Here is a 27,104-nt window from a genome sequence, read left to right on the forward strand (position 1 = left end):
TAAAAATAGAAAGGTGCCGCAGATGCAAGAAAGGGGAAGACTTGGCACGCTTTCATCACCCCTTTCCTGGCTATCATTATAGCAACATCCCGTAGCTCAGCGGTGGTGGTTTCGTGCGTGCATCAGTTGGCTTTTTATGTGTGAAGTTTGTTATACGACCTCATCAATTAGTTTGTGAGTGTGTGTGTTTGTGGGAAGGAGCTGTTCAAGTGCCATTAGTGCTAACAGTGCCTGCAGTGTTTCCAAAAGGCTTATAGTCGACCATGGCTTCTCCAAGTGATCTCCCTTCGGATGAAATTCGAGATGAGCTTGAGGCAATAGACACGGACTCTGAGTGGGAAGACAAACAACTTGACATTACCTCTGACATATCATCAGAATCAGATTCTGACGTGACACACGATGAAAGAGGCTCGGGTGGCTAAAGGTTAAACCACTCACTAGCGCAGAAGTTTCTAAGGTAAAGGTAAAGTTCCATGTGCCACGAAGGCACGTGTAGGGGATGTGGGGGTAGAGCCCCACACACATTCTTGATCTCGGCCATTTTGGAAGTGAGATGTGATCAGCACCACACTCCAGCCACCTTTACCTCACCCCATTGATTTGAGGCTGGGTGAACCTCAAAGCCACTTTATGTGAGAGCAAGCCTGGAAAATTCCACCCTTAGATCACCCACCCCGGTCTCCCGTGTGGCAGCAGAAGTTCCTAAAAGACCACCAAAAACAGCCATAAAATTAAAAGGCATGAGCACTGTCATATATTTATCCTGCCAACTGACACATTGTCTAACTTATTGCAATATCATGTGGTAAATCTGTAAAAAGCCGTCCATTCTTTTCAATATTACATACAATTCTAACCACGTTACTCGTTGATTCCAAGTCTTATTGATTGAGTACGTTAATTGATTCCTCTATTTGGTTCAATTTGGAACTTTTTAGGATATTCTCGGAGCTATTGTTGCATTTCTCATGGTGTATGAACGACAAGGAGCGCTCAGCCGTGGACTGCATGGTGGAGGAAGAGTGCTGTATGGTACAACTCAAATGTGCAAGAAAAGAAAAAGAGAGAGAGAGAGATGTGAGAGAGTGCATTGTTGGTCATTGCGTAGCTACATGTGCGATCAACTCCATGCAAATTTTAAAAATTTACTGCCGGCATGCTTTTCGGCATCTTAATTTACTACCGGTATGCCATACTGGCTCATACTGGCCCAATTCGATCACTGATTTTCTGTGGTTTGCAGGCTGTTGGTTACAGCAATTAACTGCCATGTCCAACAAACTAACAAGAGAACGTTTTCGTAAGAGACATCAAAATCTTGCGGACAGTTGAGTAAGAGTGTGAGGGATCGCTAGCATACGCAGCTTTTTTTTTTTGAGGGGTCTGGAAGTGTGAAGGTGAATATTACAAGGGGTCTGGAAGTGTGAAGGTGAATATTACATAATTGTTTTCTAAGGGGGCAATATAAACCATTTTTAATATTCACTGTGAAAGTTCTTCAAAGACAAAAATGGTAATCGGGGGTCATTTTAAGGGGAGTTTGCATTTACAACTTTGTTTTGTCCCAGAGCTCTTTAAGGGCCTCTCCGATGGTGTAGTGGTAGCATCATTGCCTTGTAACCAAGGGGTCCCGGGTTCGATACCCGGTGGAGGCACATAGTGGTTCAGATCCCACTTTAAACTGTAGGTCCAGTCCCGATTAGCCTTACTGTGCATAAAGTGGACTAAACACACCAAATCAACCAACCGAGTTCTTTGATGCTTTCTTTTTTAAATATTTTGATTTTCTGAAAATTTTGGTCTAGCTCTCCCCCTTTCACATACAAATACACTTTTAAATACAATCCTTTGGAATTTTTTGACTACTCGGGATCCAGAAAGTCCAGAAATCATTTACCGATGTTGGGATCTGACTTTGACAATCCACAATCTCTACCTTCAGATGCAACAGGGTCTTGCGCTTCTCTCCTTCCTCCCCTTCCACGGTATCCTCTGGGGCCGCCTCTGCCGTAGCCTCTCGGGAACCTCTCGTTTTCCGAGAAATTTGCATTCTGGGAGTTGTTCCTGGGGATAAAATGCTCCGGATTTCTCGGAGGTTGATTTGGCATTCCACCTGTAGAAACAATGTAACTCTTACTAACTCTTACTTTCGCACAGGCACAAATTCCATAACAAACAGGATTTTTTTAAAGTTACATAAAGTCTTGTGACAGCAAAGTGTAGATAAAAGGAGATGGAAGAACAAGATATACACCTGAAAGAAACATCACTTCTTTGCACTGTACGGAAAAATGCAAGATGATCCATAAGGTTCTTGCAGAAAACATTACTTACATACGTGTTTTTACTTCACTGTAAACATGAACCAAACACCATGATACATGACAAGTGTTTTCCTATCCAAATATTTTTTGAACGGGTGTTGCCACATTTATGGACCACAAAAAGCATTATGGATCTGGAAGCGTAATGGTTGACATTATGTTAAAGGTCTGCATACCAGCATGTTTCTTGAGAAATCCGAGCCCATTCTGACAACATTTCCATTTAAGAAAATTTAATCCAAAATTTCTGGGCATATCATAATTAGACCTCGGATTTTTAGGTTCTAAAAAATGAACTTTTAGGTTTATAAAATAGGCTCTAAAAATCCTAAAATAGGCTCTAAAAATATTAAATTAAACTCAAAAAATCCTGAAGTAGGTTTCAAAAACTTTAAAGTGGTTCAAAGTTCCTGAAAAATACTAATTACAAACAATTGGTAAAAATCAAAATTTCAGAGGAACCGTGACAAATTTTAATAGATCATCCGTTTATCCAAACCATCAAATATAAATTTTCTAACCGTTTCTTTTATTTCCATGCATCATTTTCAAAATTATCCACCAGTTATTGTAATACTAATACTTGTGCTGTTAGCAAAAGTTACTTATCAATATGATAAATGCAGAATCTTTTCCATATTATCCAGATAGAGGGAGGGAAATCGACAGTGTGTGTGTTTCAAACAAGTTAGTCATTGAATATTTTCATTACCAAACAGAACAATTACCTTTATGTGATGTAAAAATCCTGTAAAACCTTAAAAAATATACAAAAACTTAAAAAAATGTTTGATTTAGGCAAAAATACCTAAAATAGGTCCTAACAAGCAAAATAGGTTATTTTAGAGACTATAAAACTTAATCGGAAGTTGTGTTTTTAATGAAACACTGATGTAACTTGTTATTTCTTATTTACCTGCAAAGGAAAAATTGGGTAAAAACCTAAGATCCGAGATCTAATCATAACATAAAAAATTTCCCTCTTCTATATCAAGTACCAAGCTGTTTGATTCATGTTTACACGTCCACATTTGTTTTAAATGTTTCTCTCTGCACTTGCAGACCACCCTGTATATTCGAATTCACCACCTATTATTATAAACTGCACATAACTTCTTGTTACAAACACTCGTGTTTAATAAAATGTTCATTCCTATCACCAGACCCAAAGGATTTAACAAAGCAACTAGTACATATTTTGTTGAATTAGACCCAAAATAGCAGACTGTTTATCTGTGACAAAACATATGACCTCCCAGCTACTATGTCTGTTTGTAATCGCCTATTTTTTAATCATTTGTCACTACATATTGTTGCCTGGACTGTATACTTTCTTCACTGTTGCTGCCCAGGTGAAATAAAGGTTTCCAAATTCATTGCAGTTTCAGCAATTTCTTGTTTTTATAATTCTAATTCCTTATTTAACATTTCTTTCTAATTTACGAGGGCTATCCAGAAAGTAACTTACGTTTTGGAATAAATAAAACCCAAGTGAAGGGAAACATTTTTTATTATATACAGCGTGTTCTGCTTATACGTATAGTAAAATAAAAATTCATAACTTCGAAACAAACTGTCAGAATGATGTGATTGTTGTTTCATTTTAAAGAATGACTCAGAAATTTTTTTAGCAACACATTCAGTGGTAGTTGCACATGCGCAGCAGCCAGATTGTCTTGAAAACTGACATTATCAGTTTCTCAGTAGCTATTCGTCATGTGGTCGCCACAAGAAAAGGTGTTTTGTGTTTTAACGCTGTCTGAATTGAAGTGTGACACTTGTGCAGAGACGATTTCATGCATGTTATGGTTTGGGTGCTAAAAAAGAAGTTCCATCGTACATTTCAATAAAGAAATGGGAAAAACAGTTACGCGAAACCGGTTCTTTGTTGCCGATAAGAGGTAAGCATTCAAAAAGGAAAGTGTCTGATGAGAACGTGGAGCGTGTTCATGCCTCATTTAGCCAGAGTCTGAGGAAATCCACACGCCAAGCTAGCAGGCAACTGTAAATTCCTAAATCTACGATACACAGGGTATTCCACAAGAGACTGCGTCGTCGCCTTGTAATCAAGGGGTCCCGGGTTCGATACCCGTGGAGGTACAAGTGGTTCGGATCCCACTTTAAACTGTAGGTCCAGTCCCGATTAGCCTTACTGTGCATAAAGTGGACTTAAAGCACCACATCAATCCAATCCAAATCCACAAGAGACTGCACCTTCATGCATACAAAATTCAACGCATAAAACCTGGTGACAAACCTGTCACGGTTCAATTTGCTAATGAAATGCTTAGGAAAATTGATCAGGACGATTTATTCTTGGACAGTGTTTGCTTTTCAGATGAGGCCACCTTCCATGTCAGCGGTTATGTTAAGCGACACAATTGTAGAATATGGGGTTCCGAAAATCTTCATGAGGTTCGTGTGAGAGAACAGGGTTCTTCGAAATTGAACGTGTGGTGCGGCGTGATTAAGATCAAAATCATCGGTCCCTTCTTCTTTGTCGAGGGAACAGTGAATTCCAACAATTACCTGGCCACGTTACAGCTTTTCGTCATACCACAACTTCCACCCAGGGCCATCCTGCAACAAGATGGAGCCCCATATCATTTCTCAAATCTCGTTAGAGACTTCCTGGACGAGCATTTCAATGGAAAATGGATAGGAAGAGGTTCGAATTCTATTGAATGGCCCCCACGGTCACCAGATCTCACTGTATGTGATTTTTTTTTTTTTTTTTTTTTTTTTGTGGAGGTATGTTGAGGACAAATTTTACTGTACACAGGTTAGAGATTTGCAAGACTTGCATGAAAGAACTGTGGTTGCAGTAAGCAACATTACCCCGCACATGCTTCAAAATGTGTGGCTTGAGGCTGACAACCGGTTTGACATTTGCCGTGCCACTAACGGTTCACATGTGGAAGTGCGCTAGTTGTCTTGATTTGTAAAAAACATTTCTGAGTTGTTACATGTTTGTACAAAGTTTGGACAAAAAATATTGGTAAGTAAAAAAGTTGTGATTCTTTCTTTTATTATACGTATAAGCAGGACACGCTGTACATTTGAAAGTCAAACTCTTACACTATTTTTCAACATAGTCTCTATACAAATTGAGACACTTTATCATAATGGTGCACCAGTTTATTAATTCCATCGTCATACAATTTTGCCACCTGGGACATCAACTACTCATTCATGTCCTGCATAAAACTTATGGTAGCCTAGCTTTTGCGTCACACTCTCATGCAACTAATTTCGTGAAATTTGAGGAAACTTACGTGAGAGCTCCGTAATTGTGAAGCAGTGGTTTTCACGAAACTTTGCATTGATTTCGCCACCAGTTTATCAGTCACAATGCTCGGTCAGCCACTTCACTCTACATTGTGCACCCATTTTTAAACATATTGCACCACTGCCTCACTCCGTTGTCACTCACTACGTCGTTTCTGTACACCTTACAAAGTTGCCGATGAATTTCAATTGGTTTGTGGTTTTTTGCCAACAAAAATCTAATCACTGACCGCACTTCACAACTCGTGGGATTTTCGATTGCAGCACACATTTTAAACATTCACAGTGAACACAGCAGAAGCAACGTGAACCGCACGCTACCAAAGCTGGATGCGTACTGAGTGAGGGGACGCTCTGACACCAAGATGGAGGCGTTAGCTACGCCCCTCGCCCCACTCAACGTAAGTTACTTTCTGGATAGCCCTCGTATTACCAGCCCTTTCAATAAAATTTGCTTTGCTAGGTAGCACAGCAGTAGGGTTTCTATTCTAACATTCTTCAAATAAGGAATAGCTTTGGCCTCATGGAAACATAATTAGTCTAATGTCGGGTTGGACACCAGGTGATATTTATTATTTTTGCTTTCCTTTCTTTCTTCAGTTTTTAATTTTTCTTGTTTTTACTATTCTTTTAACATATTGGTTGAATATGTATTCTTTCTCCCTTGGCAATGTATCTGAAATGTTCCAAAATTATTATTCATAAGATAAATGACTCATCATTATTTAACCCATTTATTTATTGATCAGGTTTTATCTGACCGGTATGCAAAGTGTACTTAGCCTATGAAAATCCATGCCACCACCACCACTGGTTGTGTTCTATGGGACCACCAGCATTATGGACTATCACCTGACTGCAATTTCCACTGCAACAAACTACGTTGGAGCACCTGTATAGGAATTCAATCCCATTCCTCCTTATAGGCTTTCCATAGGCCTGTGATGGTGGGGGTGGCGATGTTTTAACAGTCCAATTGCGCAGTAATCCATTCGAATGGCATCAGGGCTTTAGACAGGAATGTCATGAAAGGGAATAACATGGATTCCTGTTTCTTGCTCCACGTCTTGATCAAACCGGAGAGATGATCTAGCGGTGTGGCTGAATGCTTTGTCCATGTGAATTCGCACCTGGTTCTTGTTGGCTCCGTGCAAACGAGGATTGTCTGTCCGATAGATTGGGCCCCAAAGGATTCCTGGAAGTAGGCAGCATTCACCTTCATGTTTTTCTACACCTGATGTATCTCTAACTTCCCCTCGTAACCGTATCCGGAGACAATCATGATTCCCTCCGGGAAAATTTCTCGGCTCTGGCAGTAAAACTTGAGTGTGTCTGCCAGAGGTGTCACGGTACATAATTGCCCTAGTGTTACCATTATGCGTGACATAAATGTAGGCCTCATCCAATGTGAAAATTGTCTTCCATTTTGACCTCACCAAGTGTCTTTCGTATAGTTTGCGGCAGTTGGTCTTGCGTTCTGCAATGTGGCGTGGGACAAGGTTGTGTACCCAGCCCTTACGTACGCACCACAGGCCAAAATGCAAGCCAAGGTCGAATTCCACGAAGCACCTCAGGCGACACTTTCGCTGGCAATCTTGAATGAGCCCCTTTTATTTACGAATGTTTCTGCATGAGCACCATTTGTGTATGCCTGGCCACGATATCTTTAGCTGTGGTCACTCCGATGGTTAAACCATTTTCCCGACACTGTTTCACTATTCGGTTTTACGGAAAATGTGCATGGAAAAGAGCCATGATGTACCCTTCCCAATAACGGTTAATTTTCGGTGGCATTCCACTAGCACGAACACGACACTCAGACACAACACTGGTTTCAAGGCCGCAACTACACACGTGGCAGCAGCATTGCCAAATTAGTCTGATATAGCCCGATTAGCCTTCTGTATTTACATTTACACCTGCATTTCAAATTAAATTTTCCCAAATTTTATAAATGATTAATACATATTGAGAGGAAGTATTCTTGATGATTCTTTCAGGTTTAAATTTTATTTTCCATCTCTTTTTATCTCCACTTCTTTGAAATTTCTAGCCATTTCTCCAATCTTTTTCCTAGCTTCAGTTCTTGATCTTTAGCTCCTACTTATTTTAATGCCCAATCTCTTATTTTAGTTATTTTAGTTGAATATCAATTTATCGTCGACTGTTCTTTCATAGATTTTTGCTAATTTTGTACATTGTTATCTGATTTATATGGAAAACAAACACATTATTATAGATATTCCAGTGTGGAAAAAACATGTCAATGATTTCTTATTGTGTGTTTGTTGGTTGATTGAGTTGGTGTTTTGAGTCCACTTTATGCACAGTAAGGCTAATTGGGACTGGACCTACAGTTTAAGGTGGGATCTGAACCACTATGTGCCTCCATCGGGTATCGAACCCAGAACCCTTGATTTATTGTGTGAATCATTATTGTATTGTAATATACATTTCTATCACAACTAAATTGAATTTTTTTTAAAAAAATAATGCTACATCAGAGAATCTAAAGGTTAAAATATACCAAGCAGTAATTATGTATGTGTAATATAAAGGATGTTTCGTAAAGTTCTTCAAGTTTAAAAAGATGTATTACAAGTTGGCTATTGGACTAGCTGCTGAAACAAATGCAGGATGAAAGAAGAACTAAGCGGTTCCTTGCTTCTGCTGTAGTTCATGGGTAAAATGCTAGGATTGCTCTCTTATTAGCCGGTTAGGCTCAGTTTAAGTGTGTGTGAAATTCATTCATAAATTTCAATATTTTTCAGATATACTGTAACTGACGCAAATCAAGTGAGAACACATTCACAACTGAGAATGCAAGCAACTATGTCTCTCCTCTGTATCACAAAATACATACCTTAAGAATATAAAATATGCATGCTGTTGGTAGCAGCCACTAACCTCGAGAACGTGGAATGAAATGTTGACCTCTGTGCCATCTGCCCCCTCTTCCCCTGAATGCCGTTGGTTTCTCCTCACCTCCTCTGTAAGAGGAAAACACATTACATTGCTGGGGAGAATAAGAAACAGAGAAGTCTTACTCATTAAAATATCACATGTGGTCACATAACCACACACACATCCATACAAATATTAGGCTCAGAAAATTCTGATATTCAAAGTCAACTGCAGTTCGAAATGGATCTCGCAACTATGCTTTGCACTTTGTTCTTAAGAAAATTGTATCCTTAAATGGTATGCAAAAATGTGCAAAAATGCACGCAGTGTACTTTGAGTTTTCTGTGTATTGTAAATGGGTGGGATGAGGAATTTCCTTTACTTTACATGTATTTACTTCACATCCAGTACTTAGATAATTTTACGATGGGACCATAACAAGATTGCAAATACAAAACCAGGTAGAAGAGAAAGAGAATATGACACATTGGTTGCTAAGAAAGAATGTGTCAATGTCAATATTAAAATGCAGATGGTTGTAAAACTACACAATCCTATAGAGCAGTATAAGGAAGGTTTCACATCAAAGTGACATTGACACTGAGCACGTTGCCTTGAAAATGAATGGAACATCACTTGAAAATGAACCTACAGAAACAAATGCAACTTTCACACCAGGTGACATGACACACTGCTGCTTGTTACTTAGGTTTCAATAGGACCTTGCCATTTCTTCTATAGCATGCAATGTCACCTTGATCAGGCATGTATTTCTTCGCAGACTGGAAGAGGCTACTCAGGAGTATGCAGTTTGAGCAGAAGTGTCCGTAGACACTTGGGTGCAAAACCTCCATGTGCCTGTCACTTGTCGATGAACAATCTCCCTAAGAGATAGCCAAGTGGTGGAGGTTGTACAGATACTGAAAATGGTTTGAGTTGGTGTTTTAAGTCCACTTTATGCACAGTAAGGCTAATCGGGACTGGACCTACAGTTTAAAGTGGGATCCGAACCACTTGTGCCTCCACCAGGTATCGAACCCGGGACCCCTTGATTACAAGGCAATGACGCTACCACTGCACCATGGGGGAGGCCCAGATACTGAAAATGGGTTCATCAATTCAAGACTGTTTCAAATTTACAGTTGTTGATTTGTACCAAAAATCCATGTCTGCTAGAGTCCGGCCAAGCTATGAACCAACATGGGGACTGCCTTTATCGCAGTGACCCACTGTTGCCACGTTTACCTACGAAGAAACTTGCAGTGAAAGAGCCAATTAGGACAAACGCTGCCCCCTTGTTTGGGAAACAAGTGACAATCTTGGTATCCCTCCTCCCCAAAACAACCAGAAGGGAAACAGGATTTTGTCAAAATAACCGTTCCGTGCTGTGAATGGAGGTCAGGAGATAGCGTGGCCGGGATATAGTTCAAGATAATTTTTTGAATACTGAATATTCAAAGCAGAATGCTCAAAATGATGCAGGGGGATACTATGCCTCAGCAAGAAACCCTCTCCCTATTCCCTCTCACTGTTTCTATGTTAACTATAAGGGCATCCCCTCAGTTATCCCTAACTTTCAAGCAGCATCCTTCACCTGATGATTCCCACTTCCAGAACTTAAAAGAAGAAATACTGTCTGATCTATAAGGTATTGTAACAATAGCAATGGCAAGAGAGAAAAACAGATCAGCAGAAACTATGGTACACATTTGGAGCCATATTTAAGACAGAGGAAATGTAAAAGACTTGAAAAATAAGCAAATAGCTTAGGGATTTTGGATTTGAACAACAGACAAAGAAGACGCATCATTCTTTTAGTAGCATGCTGTCATGAAATCATCATTCATCATTTCATTGACAATAACTGCAGATTCGTTTTGAGGACTTTTGCTGGGATTATTATGAGAACACAAACAGAATGCATCCATTCCTTTTACCATTTTTTACAATTTCCTTGCAATTTGCACTCACTGTATTATGTCAAGATAAGATTTATTTGAACAGATTACAGTTTATCCATCAGCACAGTTTCAGTCATCCATGAGCATGTCTATTTATACATGATGAATTTCTATGCCGTAGAATAATCACATTCTTTTATAAATTTCAACTGGATCCAATACTTACAAAATTCTGTGTCTAAAATTATATCTTACACTAATATTACTACTTAAACGTATGCAACATACATAAACAAGTTAACATTAAATAAGGTTTTACACTGAAGCAACAACACGCAACATTTACAGTAACCTCCCACGTTGGTCATAATGACTGAAACCGACTCGCACCAATCACACCATGTTTTTCATTATGACCAAAACATGTGGCTTGCACTTTGTTGTTCCTAGCATGCCGTCAGTCAAGAGTATAACAATGATGCATATAAGGCATGACCGACAAGACGTGGGGAGTCGAGTGCACATAAAAGTGTGTTGGCTGTTCTATTTTTTACTGGAAAAAAGCAAACTTTGCAAATTTGCAAAATAAAAGTCTAATAATCACTTTGATGCAAAAGGAAAATTTGGTGAAACCACCCTGGCAGAATTTGAACAAACAAAGGACATAAACAAAATATATTTTTATGGCATATTAATTTACACACTTGGGTTAATCATACTTTCTTTTCATTGTATCAGGTGGTTATAATTAAAGTGACTGTGTTCAGAGTGGTACAGCACGGGCTGTAATGAGAATAGCAGTCTGAAACTTCGTAGATATTCTGATGAAGCAATGCCCTCACGAATTATGCAAAAAAAATAATTAGTTCCAATTCTCGCCACCAGGGTAAAAAATGGCGCTGTAAGCAGTCAAACTTGGTATAGTTACAGGAAAAACACTATAAATCGCAGAAAACAATACTCTTTGTAATAAAATATCGCTAAAATTTCACTATTCGAATTACATGAACATTACTAAAGGAAAAAGCAACAAGCGTCACCAACAACAACCACGGAGCTCACACAATGGTTAGGCAATGTCACCAACTCTGACGTCAGAGTTACAGAAAATTCCACATTTTGACTGCTTACAGCGCCATTTTTTACCCTGGTGGTGAGAATTGGAACTATTTTTTTTTTGCATAATTCGCGAGCCCATTGCTTCATTAGCATATCTACGAAGTTTCAGACTGCTACTCTCATTACAGCCCGTGCTGTACCACTCTGAACACAGCCACTTTAATTATAACCACCTGGTACTTTCAATTGCAAGTTTTGAGATTTAATGCATGACTATTTACATCCATAATAGCAGTGTATGTGCCACTGAATACAAAATATGAATTTAAATATCGATGTTTAATTGGTCCAATGTACACACAACAGCATGGTACAAAGTTAAAGCAAATAAGAAAAAGAAAATATTTTGTTAGTATCACACCAATAAGGAAGATGGGAGGTAGCAGTCCTCATTACAACAGATGGATATGACTGACAAAGAGGATAACAATAACTCAAAATGTTTTACATACACAGGTTCGAATGTGCTAAACAGAATGAAATTACATAGAGTCAGACTAGTCAAAAGTTTCTTCTGTTATGAAATTTATTTTGTGCTTCCTCAAATGCAGCTTTGTTCCTGCTGAGTGAACATGCATGCATGAAAAAGCTTTGTTGGAAATTAACTGCAAATTTCATGTTCATGAATTTATTATGCATGTAGCGTAAAATTTTGCATCTTTTTGTGGGAAAATGAACTTCGCATATTTTAAAATCAATTGAAATGATTACAATTTAATCTGTCATTGCATCAAAAACACAATATGCATACCCCTACATGCATTAATCTTTAACAGACGGGAGCCTCTCCTACATGAAAGCCTTTACAGAAGGGAACTTTTAAAGCATGAGTTTTACAAACTTCTTGCGATGTACAAAAATATCGTAGGTCAAGAACTACCGTATTTACTCATGTATAATGCACACTTCTTTCCAAAATTTTTGCCCCCAAGAACTGTGTATTATGCACGGAATAATTCGGACAGCCAACAAGAAACCATACAGGGTCATTCAATGATTTTGTGACACTTGCATTGATTTTCCATGTTAATGGAACCCTATCATGTTATATCTCGTTGTAAAGCATAAATTCTACAGTTTATGAATATGGCAACAGTATTCCATTCAAGATGGCGACACTAATGTGTAATGCAATTGAAATAAGCTCATCACAAAATGAAGGAACGTTTCAATTTTTATGGTACTTTGGATGAAAGAAAAGACAAGGAAAAAGAAAACAATAATTAAAATGTATTACTGGCCAAATGATATGACATATGGAGTGTGTAAATGCCTTAATGGAAGAAATCTTGTGCTGCTAACTGTTAGTTTGAGGGTCCTGAATGTGTCTCATATAGTTGTTACCTTAGTCACGGAAAAAGCATATTTTCAAGCTTTTATTAGAAAAGGTAAAGAAAGAATGAGCAAAAGTCTTACACCAAAGTTGGAGCCTAAATATAACAAATAAATGAATTCATAAACTATATTTGGAAATATCACTCCGAAGCACCAATAAAAGCTGTGACTAAATATAACCACATCAATTTGGCTCACATGCAGGCCATACAACATTATGTTACACACATTTGCTGGTCTCTTGATCAGTATACCAGCAGTTTTAACCTACAACCAAGAAAGCCATTTCTTGAACCTGAATTGTACTGTGCATTATATGAGTAGGGAGACAAATTTATGGTAAATAAAAACTGAGGAGAGTGGTAAATAAAATGATAGATCAGTGGTATATACCAGCGGTGGAAAAAAAAAATTGGCACACAATTTTTCATCATGAGAGGAAACAACATACAAAAGAGCTATAATTGATAAACTACTTCATTTTCATATACTGTACACATACGCAAGTACTTAGCTGTACAACCAAAAAGAAAACATCAACACAAAATCACTTCATTTGTAAATTGCATATCTCAAGTGATTTATTCATTGTATGTATTTAAAGGATATCCTTGCTGTCCAACAAATAAAATAATCACTACTGCACATACACATACACATGTTGAAAATCACATGATGATAAACAAAATTCATTCATGACTGAACACAAATGACACCATTTTTTCCAAATTTTCTTCACTAAGGTTTGTTTGGAGATCTGTCAGCACATTACCATAAACAGAAAACAGTCTTTCACAGTCCACATACGATACTGGCAGCCACAGAGCCTTTACGCATGCAACACTAAATCTTTCATGTTCCTGCTTCAATCCCAGCAGAATGTCCACTGGTTTCACTCTTTTCTTCTCATTTAGTAGTTTTAAAAACTTGTTGCATAGCCCTGTATCCGAGGCAAAATTCAGTTGGAGTTAGTTGAGATACAAATGGAACACTTTGCGCGACTTGATGAAGTTTTTTTATCTGCATAGTTTGTAACAATGAACCTCTCGTCAAAAATTTGTCCCATTGCCTTTGTGAGCTTCCTACCTGGGTCACTACTTATCAGGGAAAGAAGTTTGTTCATGGATCTTGCACCAAGTGAAGACAACTGGCGAGTGACACCTGCCTTTTGTAATTTTGTCATCTTGGATAGTGAAGCACTAATTTTTCCTCCAAAGCAGCCATCGCTGATAAGTTCAAAACTAGCATGAAGGTCTAGTAATTTGCCATTCAGTTTGTGGCAGAGTGGATATTTTGAGCCTTCTAATGTTTTTATAAGTTCTACTGTGGCTTGACAATGTTCAACTACAAATATATCTTGGCAATGTATCACAGCAACAGTCTGCGGTGAAATATCTTTGAAATATTTCACAGCCGGTACACTCTCATCCATGGATTTGAAAAAATCTACAGCACCCATCAAGTATTCACTAACATATTCAACAGCTTCATACCATGAATTCCATCTTGTAAGTATTGGGAGGGGAATATTTTTGTCAGTCTAGATGTGCTCCCACTGGTAAATCTCTCTTCTAAAAAAATTAAATATAAGTGCTTGCGTTTCCTTGTAATTAAGAAAGCATGTTTCAATTTGGAAACACACTTATTTAGCTCTTCCAATTCTGCTGTCCACTGATTACCTACAAGACTGAGAATGTGTGCCCAACATTGAATATGTGTTAATATTTCTCCCACCAAAGTTTTGAGCGAATGAACACATTTTGTCATGTATGGTGCAGAATCAGACACAACAGCAACAACACCGCCAAAATTTATTTCATACTTCTGCAGAACTTCAAGAATTGCTCTGCTGCACTCTGTTGCATTAGCATTTTGCAGAACTTTCACCCCACCAACAACAAGATTGCAATCTTCTGTGCAGTTGAGCACTTTTAACAAAACTGCAAATACACAACGGCCTTCACGATCTGTTGTTTCATCTGCAAAAATGGCAATATCTTGGTCCTTCACCATCTTCTTTATTTCTTCGTTCCTTTCTTGTTGAATTTCTGGGATGTACCTGGATCTGATGGTTGCAGCTGTTGGTAAGTCCTGTGAAGACAAATTATTATTAAATCCATGTTGGCAGTTTTTGAACAGTCTGTATTTAAATGGCAAATCTTGCTTAAAGAAGGGTTGGACAAAACAAATTAAAATCAAGGTAAACAAAGAAGGTAAGTAGCAACAGTACTATTTCATTATTTGAAATATTACTGCCCTTCATTCTTCATACCATACTACCTTGCAATAAAATGTAAATGAGTAACTGAAATTCTAAATGGCTACCTTCCGCACAAATTATTTTAACTTCCTATATATCCATTACTTGATGCCAGAGGCGTAGACAGATTATGATGAGGCCCATAGCTAGAACTGATCTTGGTGCTGATTAACTTTTTTTTAAATATATTTTCGGAATTTTCAGAGTAAAAAATGACAATCATGTGAATGTGCAATTGCCATATTATGATGAAATAATATTATATGCACACTCAATAGCATGCATACATTAGCGTTTTCCCATAAATTAGAACACTCAATAGCAAAAGTAATAGTAGGGGATTCGTCCATTACCATTTTCATTCATTGTTTTTTCACAACAAAATTTGACACACCATTCTGTGATTTGCACATAATAAAAATTATAGCCTACTATTTTAATGAATGCAACTTTGTTGATCATGAAGGAAATCACTTGGAAGAAATGAGGGAAGGGTTGTGGGAGATAGGACAACCGCCAGATATTATATTCTGCTGCAGAAGAAAACTTTCACTTAACACAAAACTTCCAACATTACCCTGCGAAAACACTCAGCACTAAAAGAAAATATGTTCGCTGTTTCCCATGGAAGGATTTTTAAAAATTATAAAATCTTAGCTGTGCTGTTTCTTTTTTCCATCAATAACAACTTCTTGTCACTTTTGATATTTAAATAAGGGCCTTGATTTTTTTGCAAATGTGACTAACAGCATAACTTGGAGCCATACTTTGTAGGGGGAGGGGCAGAACATGAACTAGATTCTAGATTAAAAAAGAACTACTAACATGTCAATTTTAATAAACCTCTAGTGGGAATTTCAGGGCACGTGGGGGAGGTGAGTAACTCCCCTTGTTCCCACCATGAAACCGTGGAATATAAAAAAAAGTGTTTGTGTATGTGCAGTGGCATGATCTAAACATATTTTTCATGCATTTGGAATCGCAAAATAACGTCAATTTGGCATAAAATTAGAGGTGTGCGGAACAGAATTTTTTGGGTCAGAACGGAATTTTTTTTTTAATCCCGACATTCGGGATGGGAAAAATTCACGATTTCCGGACAGTCGGGAAATTTTCAGGACTGGCAATGTTCGAAATTTCCCAAAACTCTGGAAATCTCGAATTCTACATGCCATTTTCACTTTAAGTGATTGTTTTTGCATTTCTGGAATAGAAACTAACAATTTCCGATAAGTTTCAGAAACTTACAATGCAGACAACGTTGATTTGGATTGGATTGATTTTCTTGTTTTAAATCCACTTTATGGACAGTAAGGCTAATCAGGACTGGGCCTACAGTTTAAAGTGGGATTCGAACCACTATGTGCCTCCACCGGGAATCGAACCCGGAACCCCTTGATTACAAGCCGACAACACTACCACTGGGCCATCATGGAGGCCACAGACAACGTTGAGAATTAGCAACTTTCTAAAATGACCATTCGGTATTTCCTGACTGCTCGGGATCCCAAAGAGTCGGGAAGTCACTTAGTAAAGTTGGGATCGGGATGGAATTTTATTTTCCCGATCCCAGTCCCGGCTTTTCAGGGTCCCGCACCCCCCCTACATAAAATACTACACAATTGTTTTTATTAACACACTGCAAAATTCCAACATTCCTGTGTTTCCTTTAAAACTAATATGCACCAAAATTTTAACAAATTTATAAGGAACGCGTATTCCGAAATTTTAACCACAAAAATTGTGAAGCGTGTTATAAATGGAATAATTCAGAGAGCTGCATGAAACTACCTGTAAATGGATATTTCTCACGATTTTTTTCCTTCTATCTTTGCATCACGTTCGAGTTGAAGATTGAGTGCGTCACACGTTAGGATGGAGACCGGTATTTGTCTTGCGAGAAATGTTTTGTGCATTTCCAAGCAAAGTGACCCTTTTTTGTTGTAAATCGAGTGTGTATCTTTATAATTGGCATCATCAAGCGAAGTGGTGCAGTTTTGGCGAAGTTCGGGTGCACACATGGGGGTTCTAACATTGGTATATGTCGAGCGAGAAATAATGGATAGCAACTTCCTAAAAAATAGTTTCTAAGGTATGAAACTGTCACGAACAGGCACAGGACTTCTGACCTACAAATTAAAATATATGTTTAAAATCACAATAGTTTAATTTTAGGTATATTTGGCAGAAAAGTGCGCTAAAATGAAAATGCTAATTACAATAAACGTTAAATATGTCAATATAATCTACTGCCAATAATATTAATAATAAAAAAATGCTTACCTTTGATATACTCATTCATCCAACTTCTTATACTTGTACTGTCTAGCTTTTCCATAGGAATATTGGCTTTTAGAAATGCTCGCACTGAATCTCATACAAATTGCCCCGTCTTCTTTAATTCTCTTAGATGACTCGGCTGCATCAGAAATGGATAGCTGCCGTTTGCTACCCTGAACATTTGAAGCATCCTTGTTTTTCTTGTGAAGCACACTATCACGGCAATGTTTGACACACGTATCTTGGCATTTCCAGTCTACTCTAACATTGCAATATTTGCACAATAAAACGGTTTTATCAAAAATGTAAAACCCATCACTCTCGAATTCACGGGCTTTATCATACACGCTTAATATTTTTGGCATTGTGGTTTACACGTTCCTGTTCATACAAACAATCTCAAAACGGCTGCAGAACAAAGCTATTGTTGTGATGAGTAGTCAAGATGGCGCCGAGTGCAGGCCGTGCAAAATTTGTAGCTCTGCTCTTTATCTGTTTTGCGCTTGTGCTAGTACGAATCTGCGTAGTGAAAAAGTGTTTTCCACCTTGTGCAATTGCAGTTAACGATGAGAACATATGTGCAGATCAGTTCTATGACAGTTATTTGAAAACACTGAGAGCTTTCCCAATGCTTTGTGCTGTTCGAGGGGCGAGCGCGTGCAAGGGCGCTTCGAGGAAAACCTCACCCGGGACCTTCGCAGGGAAGTGCATGCTCCAGCACCTCTTTCTCCTGCTATTGCCCCATGGAGACGTCGAACTTCAACCTGGACCAGGGACGTCTACAGGGATAACAACATCAAGTGATAGTGCATTTCATCTTTACTATCAAAACGTGCAGTGCCTAAGAAATAAGTTTTTGGACTTGTAACGATTTACTGCAATTCACATTGCTAAATCTTAGAATGTCCAACTCGTTGTGTTGGAAATTGCTCCCCTCAGAATAGCGATAAAAAAACGACTTATCAGTTAATTCCCTGATCTTCCGACAGATGGCGCCACTGACTATTTGCGAAATATTTCGTTGTTATCACGCCATCTGCAGCTCGGAAGTGACAGGAAGTGAAGGCAGTTGTGTGGGTATGTGCGTGAGCACAGAACTGTTGCGTCTTGTGCTTGGTATCGGCAATGCACGTAATTCGCGTGCTCCACTGTAAAAATGTCTCTCGTGATACGTAGTTTGGACTTTGTCGTCTTTAGAAACTCCTGATGAATTGCCGAGATTTGTAGAACATTAATCAAGAGTCTTCAATGCAAAAATAGACGTAGCTACGTTCCGAATATGGTGCCGGTTGCAAAATTGAAGCATAGGAAGGAACACAGCGTTTGACTATTTGTATGCAGCCAGTGATATGGAAAATGGGAGAGTGAGGTACTTCGGTTTCTTACCACGAGGCACGTACACCCAAGAGTGAAGGAAGTCGTTCCCTGCCAGAACCTATAAGTTGCGATGCATAAAACGAAGGTAGGAAAGTGAATTTGTAGTTTTTTGGTGAATTAGAGTGCGAGTCAAAAAATGCCGATTTTTACTCAACAAAAAAAACTACTCGATTTTTTTGTAACTTTTGCTTCAAAGTGCTTAAATAACTATTTTGTTAGCGGGCAAGTTCAGTTTTACGTCGTACATATATGTGTATGGGATTGCTAGAGAAACGACTGGATTGAATCCTGTAATTGATACCAAAGACGTAACTTTAGTACAACACGTGGGAAAATTAATGAAGCGTCACGTATTTTGTTAGGAACCTAGTACAGTTTGAAACAAATGGATGAAAGTAAAATGGTGGTCTTAATATACCCATACATTACTGTTTGATAATTGCCGTTCTTGGTGTGTTCGTTATTTTGTGGAAAGACTTGTAGCATTTTTATTTTTTTTGAACACGTCGCAAATAGTTACCTTAGCTAATCGCGACGACGTCGTTAAACAACGTAGTTCCACCCTTTTTCTCCCCCCCCCTTTTGGGATTCCGCCAATTACTGGCGAATATGGCAAAGTAGTTAAATTACTTGGTTTCTGAATGAGCATCTAGGAGGGTACCTTGTACAAAATTGATGTAAAATTGTCGGAATTTCTAGGCATGGTTTTTTGTTGTTTATACGCCTATGATAATGATGACTGTGTTTTAAAATATTGAAACCATTGGATTTAATCTTCGTCTCAAAAAATGATTGAAGCATAGACACTAAAGTAAGATAACAAAATTGTAGATTTCACAAATTTTGCTTATTTACAAATTTTGAACATTTTCCCTTTTTTTTGTGTTGAATAGTTGCTTAACATTTTTGAAGTACAAATAGAAGTATAGTGATAAATGTGGTAAAAAAAAAATGATTCAAACAAATTGTTTCTAGTCAACGTCGAAAGAGGGCGTAATTTGTTACTTGATTGGGGTTGGCCAATACTATCTTAATATTATGGAGAACTTTGTTAATGATTTTACTTAACGAAATCTTGTTGTGGTAAATGTAAAAAGAATATACTTCTTGTTGTGAACATTTAATTGTTGAATAAAATGTGTCATTGAATTGTTGAAAATTGGGCATCCGTTTTTGACTTCGTATAAACTTAATATTCCCTTTACCAAAAAATACCCAAAGAAGAGTAAAATAGGCATTTGTAGTTGCATGTAATTGTAGTTTTTGGTGGAGGTGAATGATACTAGATTGCAATAAGGTTAGTGTAACGCATAACGCATTTTTGGAAGTTCTTGCAGTACCTCTTTCTAAAATTTCAGGATAAATTCGTAGACGGCAACATTCTTGTGTTTGCCCCCCCTTATCTTCTCAAAATTGAAATTAGGAATTGTGAAGTTCGTAGTCAACACCCCCAATTGATTTTGTAAGTTTTGATTTTGTAAGTTCAAACCAAAACCACGGCCTTTGAGGTAGCATATAAGATCAAGCCCAGTCACGACTTTAAAAATAAAAAGCACCTTGCAAAACATGAACGTTACAGATTGTGAACTAATGACAGCTGAGTTCTATGAATACGACTGTGTGTGCTTTAGTGAGTCATGGCTCAATTCTGATATCTCGTGTGCTGAAATTCCGCTATATGAGCAGTTCAATGTTTATCGCAAAGATCGTGAAATGCGAGGGGGTGGTGGTGTTATGGTGTGTGTGAACAAGAAGTGGCCCAGGAAGATACGACTGGATTTACAACGAGACTGCGAATTACTCTGGGTAGAAGTAAGTACAAACCACCATAGAAAAATGCTTGTAGGTTGTTTCTATCGGCCTCATAGGCGGAGTCCCAAAGAACTCTTAGAGTGTTGCTATGAATCTACTCTGGCAGCTCTATCCAGCCCCGAAGTTATTTTGTGTGGGGATTTTAATATGCATATAAAGTGGAATAATCCTGTAAACGGCATACAAACCACTGGAGTCGAAGACTGGTTCATAGACAGTTTTATTCATGGACTAGGTCTTCTTCAGCACAATATGCACAACACCAGGAAGGAGAAAAACCTTGATTACATTATCTCCTCTTTTGAAAACTGTGAGGTTACACCCTCGTTGAATCTCGTTGAGTCAGACCACGAGTCGCTTTGTGCTATTTTCGAAATTCCAGTGAAAGCGCGAAGCTCCCCTTCTGCACCCCCCAGCCATAAGACTTCCTTGTGGAAGAAAATGCCGTGGGACACCGTCCGTCAAGCCATTGACCTTTTCAATTGGAGCCTGCTTTCCGAAGGGACCGTGACCGAGGCTGTTGAACTGTTTACAGACGTGATTCATGCCCTAATTCAGGACTATGTGCCACATAAAACAATGAAAAGTAAAAAGTTCCCCCCCTGGTTTGATACAGAGTTGCAGCATCTGTTACTTAACAAAAAGAGAGCATGGCAACTGTGGAAATGTTTCCCCAATCCCCACACACACAACACTTTCAAAGCACTTCGAAAGCATAGTAAAGACCTTATGAAACAGAAATACACCGAATATGTCAACACAGTCACAAACAAACTCCTTACTAATTCAAAGAGATTCTGGACATTAATAAATTCACGGAGACAAGCCAAGTGCATCCCTTTAGAAGTAACACACAATGACATTTCAACTGTTGGTAATGATAGAGCTGAACTATTCAATCTAACATTTCAAAATAATTTTGTTTCAAATAATGTTGTAGATCATCCGCCTATCAAATCTCTCTGCTCTAACTCTCTTTCTACCGTCTTTACAGAACAAGGTGAAGTCTTGCACTTCCTTACATCCTATTCTTCTCACCGAGCATCTGGACCAGACAATATTCCTACTATTTTCCTTCAAAAAACAGCTCACTCACTAGCAACTCCTCTTGCAATGTTATACAATAAGTGCTTCTCCGAAGGCTGCTTTCCCACTCAATGGAAGAAAGCAAATATCATTCCTATTTTTAAATCTGGAAATGCTAACGATACTACATGTTATAGGCCCATTTCTCTTGTTTCCACACTTGCTATTGTCTGTGAAAAAATTCTGAAAAAAAGAAGACTTCTGAAATTCACATCCCCTTACATTAACCCAGTACAACACGGCTATCTTCCAAATTCTTCATGCCTTACCAATCTGTCTTCTATGTAATCCTATACCATAAACGCAATTACTAATCGTAATCAGTTAGATGTTGTTTACTTTGATCTGTCCAAAGCTTTTGATTCAGTGGATCACCATTATTTACTGCATAAATTATCGAAGAGATTTAACATCACTGGAAACACGTTAAAATTAGTGGAAGACTATCTAAGAAATAGACAACAACGCGTTATACTTCCTGGAACTCATTCTAACTGGCTTCCTGTTATATCTGGTGTGCCGCAAGGAAGCGTTCTTGGCCCTCTGTTATTTGTATTATATCTGGATGATCTCACAGACCTCTTTAATTCCCCCATCTCAAGCACAATTCTAATGTTCGCCGATGATTGCAAGATTATGAGAGAAATAAAACAGCCATCAGACATGCAACTTCTCCAAAATGACATAAATAGATTCTCTGAATGGTGAAAGCGATGGAAACTGTCCACAAACCCTTCTAAATGCTCATACATAACAATTTCATTGAAACAAAACATTCTTGAAGGCAATTATACACTCACCGACCTCCCTCTAGCAAAAGAAGCACAACACCGAGATCTCAGTATCCTCATAGATTCAAAACTAAATTTCGATAATCACATATCAACAATCACAAAAACGGCAAAGCGTATGCTAGGCCTACTTTACACATTCACCGAAATCAATAACCCGAAAGCACTTTCCATTTACTTCAAGACATTTTTGTCCCCCATTCTAGAATATTGTTCACCCATCTGGGGCATGGCTGCCCATTCTCATACCTCCAAGATAGACAGCGTTCTCAGCTTTTTCCTCTCCATCGTTCGATATAGAGTGCCTGCCCTAAGACACCTGCCTAAGAGAGATCTGCTTGTAAAACTGCATATTTATACTCCAGAAACTCGTAGATACATTGCAGATATGAAATTGCTATATAAGATTATAAATGGAAACTTAAGATGCAGCATCCCACTCCACGAACTCTCACTCAGAGTGCCTAGACATAAAACACGAAGCAAGGAAACTTTCCACACTACAACTCCCAGGCTCTCACTCATACAACGCTCACTATTCCATAGGCTACCGAATCAGTTCAATATAATCTCAAACCAAATAGATATATTCACTTCATATTCATTTTTTTATCAGCAACATAGAAAAAATTGTACATAAGTAATGCTTTTGTGAAACTGATCTATTTACCTTGTTTTATTCTTGTTTATTTTATGTTATCCTTTCATTTGTGTTTTTAATCTTAGTCTATTGTTTTACTGTTGTTTCTTTCTGGTTTAAAATGGCTTTTGCTCTACTGGAATAAATTTCAATAAATAAATAAATAGATGTTGGTTTTGCAACTACCTTTTCAAGAGTGATCCAACCACCCCCTTAAATTTTCAACATTTCTTAGCAGTGAATCATGGCCTGCAGCTACAGGCATGGGGAAGAAGTAGGGGAGGGGAGGGGAGGGGGATCACATAGGATTCCACGAACAAATTAAAATTTCGAGGGATTTGAAAAAGTTGCTATGCATACGAAAATATATCGGAAAGTTAAACATTACCAATTTGAATTAGTAAGAAAATGGTATTTCTCTAATTTTGATGATCTAATCTAAAGAGAGGGAAGGGAAAGTTTTCTTGCACTTTCAGATATCAGTAGATGGAAGTTAAGTTTTGAAATCAGCACCTGCTTGTATGTTAGAAAATGTTCGACGAAGATGCACCTTGACAGTTTGTAAAGGTAAAGTTCGCCGTGTATATAGCACGTGCTATGAAGGTACATTAAGGAAATGCGAGGGCCTACCCCGACATATTTTCAATCTCGGTCATTTTGGAGGTGATGTGATCAGCACCACGCTTCGGTCGCCTTTACCTTTATTTGAAGCTGGGTAAGTTTCAGAGCCACTTTATACAAGGACAAGCCCGGAATAATTCCAACAGTTCACTTACCACGTGAATCGAACATGGTCTCCCGAGTGGTAGTCAGATGCTCTACCAACTAGACCACCGCGGCTTTCCACCTTCACAGTTTAGCGAATACTTTTTCTCGGTCGGAAAAATAGTTAACACATTACTTACATTGATTTGTGCATTATAGTCGAAATATTACACTTGAGAAAAGTTACGTCAGTGTTGCGAAGTACGGAGTTCAAAATTTATTCTTCCGAACCGCTTTTCGCTTTCTTCATCTGACGTTCCAATGCGACGATTAGCCGATGATAGGTTATAAAACATTTTTGGACTGAAAAAACAGAATGGCATGAAATATGGTAAGAAATTATCAGATTAGAGCTCCTGCCTGACCTAGTAGTTAGCGTGGGGCAAGGATAGTTTACTTTTCTTCCTAGACAAGGCTTAGTATTTAGAGGCCATAGTGCAGGAGCAAAGAAAGTAGGGACCCCCCCAGAATTTCACTTAACCACAGTTGTAAGTCTCGCTGTGCATATATATATTTTTACTCACTCTCTCACATTCACTTGTGAGTGGAAGAAATATTTGTGATTCATAAGAAAGTTGTTCGCATAGACTTCCAATACAAAAGATAAAACCCTATTTCGTTTTCAGGGGGAAAGTGAACCGCCCAAGCGACGCCAGTTTGCAGGTGCTGTCTGTTCAGCTGCTGACCTACATAAAAAAAAAAGGTGTGGGACGGGTCTCCCTTTTCGCAAAACGTGTGGACAACCATGCGTTCTGACGTCTGACAAGAAATGCCTACATTGTTAGGATTGCTTCTTTTAGCATAAATACACTGTAAATGTATTATTTATGCTATTATGCTAAGAGAACTAAACCTAACAACTTAGGCATTTAGCCTAACAGTAAAAGTATTCTCCGGTGACGTCAGAACGTAACGTTGTCCTTGCGTTGTGCGATAAGGGAGACCTGCGTGGAACTGGAAGTTCCAAGGTTTGTTTACGTGTTGGACTATCGGGTGTGTGATTCATTCTCCCAGCGAGAGCGAGACAGACATTCTTATCTTCATGTGCAGGAACAGAGTAATCTTATCGCTGCTACAGCTAGCAAGTTCAATGAAACTGGAAGATGAGTAGACATTTGGGGGAAGAAAGGAATGCAGCTTGACGGGGAGCGAAGTTCTCGAACTGAGATTATGTGCATGGGAAGTACCAATTTGCAGCGTCTTCCTGATGTGATCGAAGATAAAACGTAGGAAACTTTCGGCAAACGTTTCGTTACAAATCGACAGTTTGTGCGCACAACCTCGATTGCCGGTTTTTGCGTGTTTTCTACTTAATTTGATGACATTTCAAGGTTATTTCGCGAAAAAGCGTTCATTTCATGGAAAAGCACACATTTCGCATTACTCATGCATATTTCATCATTGGGGGTGTAGTTACGTGCAGAATGTTCAAAATTGCATCTTTTTTTCACATTTCGTGATTTCGCGCATCGTGAACATTCAATGTCCCTATATATGAGATATAATAATTGTTAGTCGCTTTTCCCCATCAAAAACCAGGGTGTGCATTATACACGAACAAATATGGTAATTGCAGTAGATATATGTAATATCTCTTTTTTTTCTCCCCAAGAATAACAGGGCTTTTAGCAGAGGTGAAATTTAAACATTGTACTTTTCAATAATGAAAGTTGGTGGAAAAGAAGAAAACAAAATAGATATTGTTTTTAATTAAATGTATTTAGTTTGCCCCTGTGGCGACCACAATAGATCAAAGTGAATGAAAAATGCAGTATATAGCAGTAGTACATTCCTATAACCTTTCATTGAAAATAGGCTGACACGTTTTGCGAGACAAATAACAACAATGGATAAGAGCAACAGTGTTGCCAGCTCTTGAAAAAATCCACTAAATTGCTTCTAGTGGATGACACTGAAAGGACAAAATTTTCATGGAAGTATGACAAAAAGAAAGACCACTCTTAGATGTCATGTCATACGTGTTCCTCAATTTTGAAGAATGAAAAATAAACTGAAATTATGCAAGTTGAAAGTCATAATTTTCTGGAAATTTGGAAAATTGAGTATTTTTCACCTGGACCCCTGATTGTTAAAGTGTTCTTTTGTCTTCATTTATACATGTAAATGTGAAATACAGCAAAAAGTGGTGCTTGAAGAGTTATAGAAAATTTTATAAGATCTATCACATAATAGTGAAAGGGAACAAAAAGACATTTTCAATTTGTAATAGTGTCTTGCAATTCGAGTATGTCATACCTTCATATGTGTATAAATGAATGTGTAAGACAATCGAATAGAGACCAAGCAGCCAGAGAGACTCGCATTAAAACTTCCAATGAAGTCTTACGAGTGAATTTCTTTTTACAGGGGAAAAATTGTCAGGATTAACCTTTACCGGACATATGGTTGATATGTTGACCACACAGATATTTCCGTTGAGAATATATGATAAAAGGGATGAGAAGACAGGTGAGTGGAGAAGGTTACATAATTTAGAACTACATAATTTATATTCATGTCCAGATATTATTAGAATAATTAAATCAAGAAGACTTAGGTGGGCAGGCCATGTGGCACGAATGGGAGAGGAAAGAGGAGTTTAGAGGATTCTTGTTGGGAAACCTGATGGTAAGAGACCTGTAGGAAGGCCAAGACGAAGATGGAGGGACAACGTTGAGATGGACCTAAGGGAAATCGGTAGGGATGGAAAAGAGTATATAGATCTTGCTCAAGATAGGGAAAGATGGAAGGCCTGTGTTGCTGCAGCCATGAAACTTCGGGTTTAAGAAGGCTAGAGAGTTAGTTAGTTAATATACGGTCGATATATCAACTAGTACCGCGAGGAAGTAATTTACGTGTCATTTCTTGAAATCTACACACACAGTATTTTTGGTTTTGTCTTTTTTGTTCATTAGTATACATATGAAGGTATGACATACTCGAATTACAAAAGAATACATTCATTGTTGATGCAACAATTAAGGTTCCAGGGGGGGAAGAGGTGGCAAGGACACCAAGATCGCAATTTTCTGTAATTACGCAAAATTTCCGAATGCCTTAATTTCAAAGTTAAGGCATGAGCAGTACATATCTTTAAAGAGTGTTTTTTTGATGTGCTTCCCTCAAAATGTGCCAAGAAGTATCAGTCTGTTTTCAACGAAACTTTGCATGGTTGTAGCAATGTACAACTGCTACATACTACATTTTAACATTCACTTT

General features: G+C 38.2%; 1 protein-coding gene across 2 annotated transcripts in view; it reads right to left on the reverse strand.

Annotated features, from left to right (window-relative positions):
- Positions 1–27,104, reverse strand: part of LOC145987950 (uncharacterized) — a 103,460-nt gene that overhangs the window by 22,311 nt on the left and 54,045 nt on the right. For both annotated transcript variants that reach the window (XM_083122790.1, XM_083122789.1), the window contains 2 exons: positions 8,523–8,605; positions 1,940–2,116 (listed from right to left, as the gene is read on the reverse strand). In XM_083122790.1, the coding sequence (XP_082978916.1) occupies positions 1,940–2,116; positions 8,523–8,605 (260 nt within the window). The remainder of the gene's footprint in view (positions 1–1,939; positions 2,117–8,522; positions 8,606–27,104) is intronic.

This window comes from Lepisma saccharinum, chromosome 5, assembly GCF_977018435.1.
Source record: "Lepisma saccharinum chromosome 5, izLepSacc3.1, whole genome shotgun sequence".
Classification (NCBI taxonomy): domain Eukaryota; kingdom Metazoa; phylum Arthropoda; class Insecta; order Zygentoma; family Lepismatidae; genus Lepisma; species Lepisma saccharinum.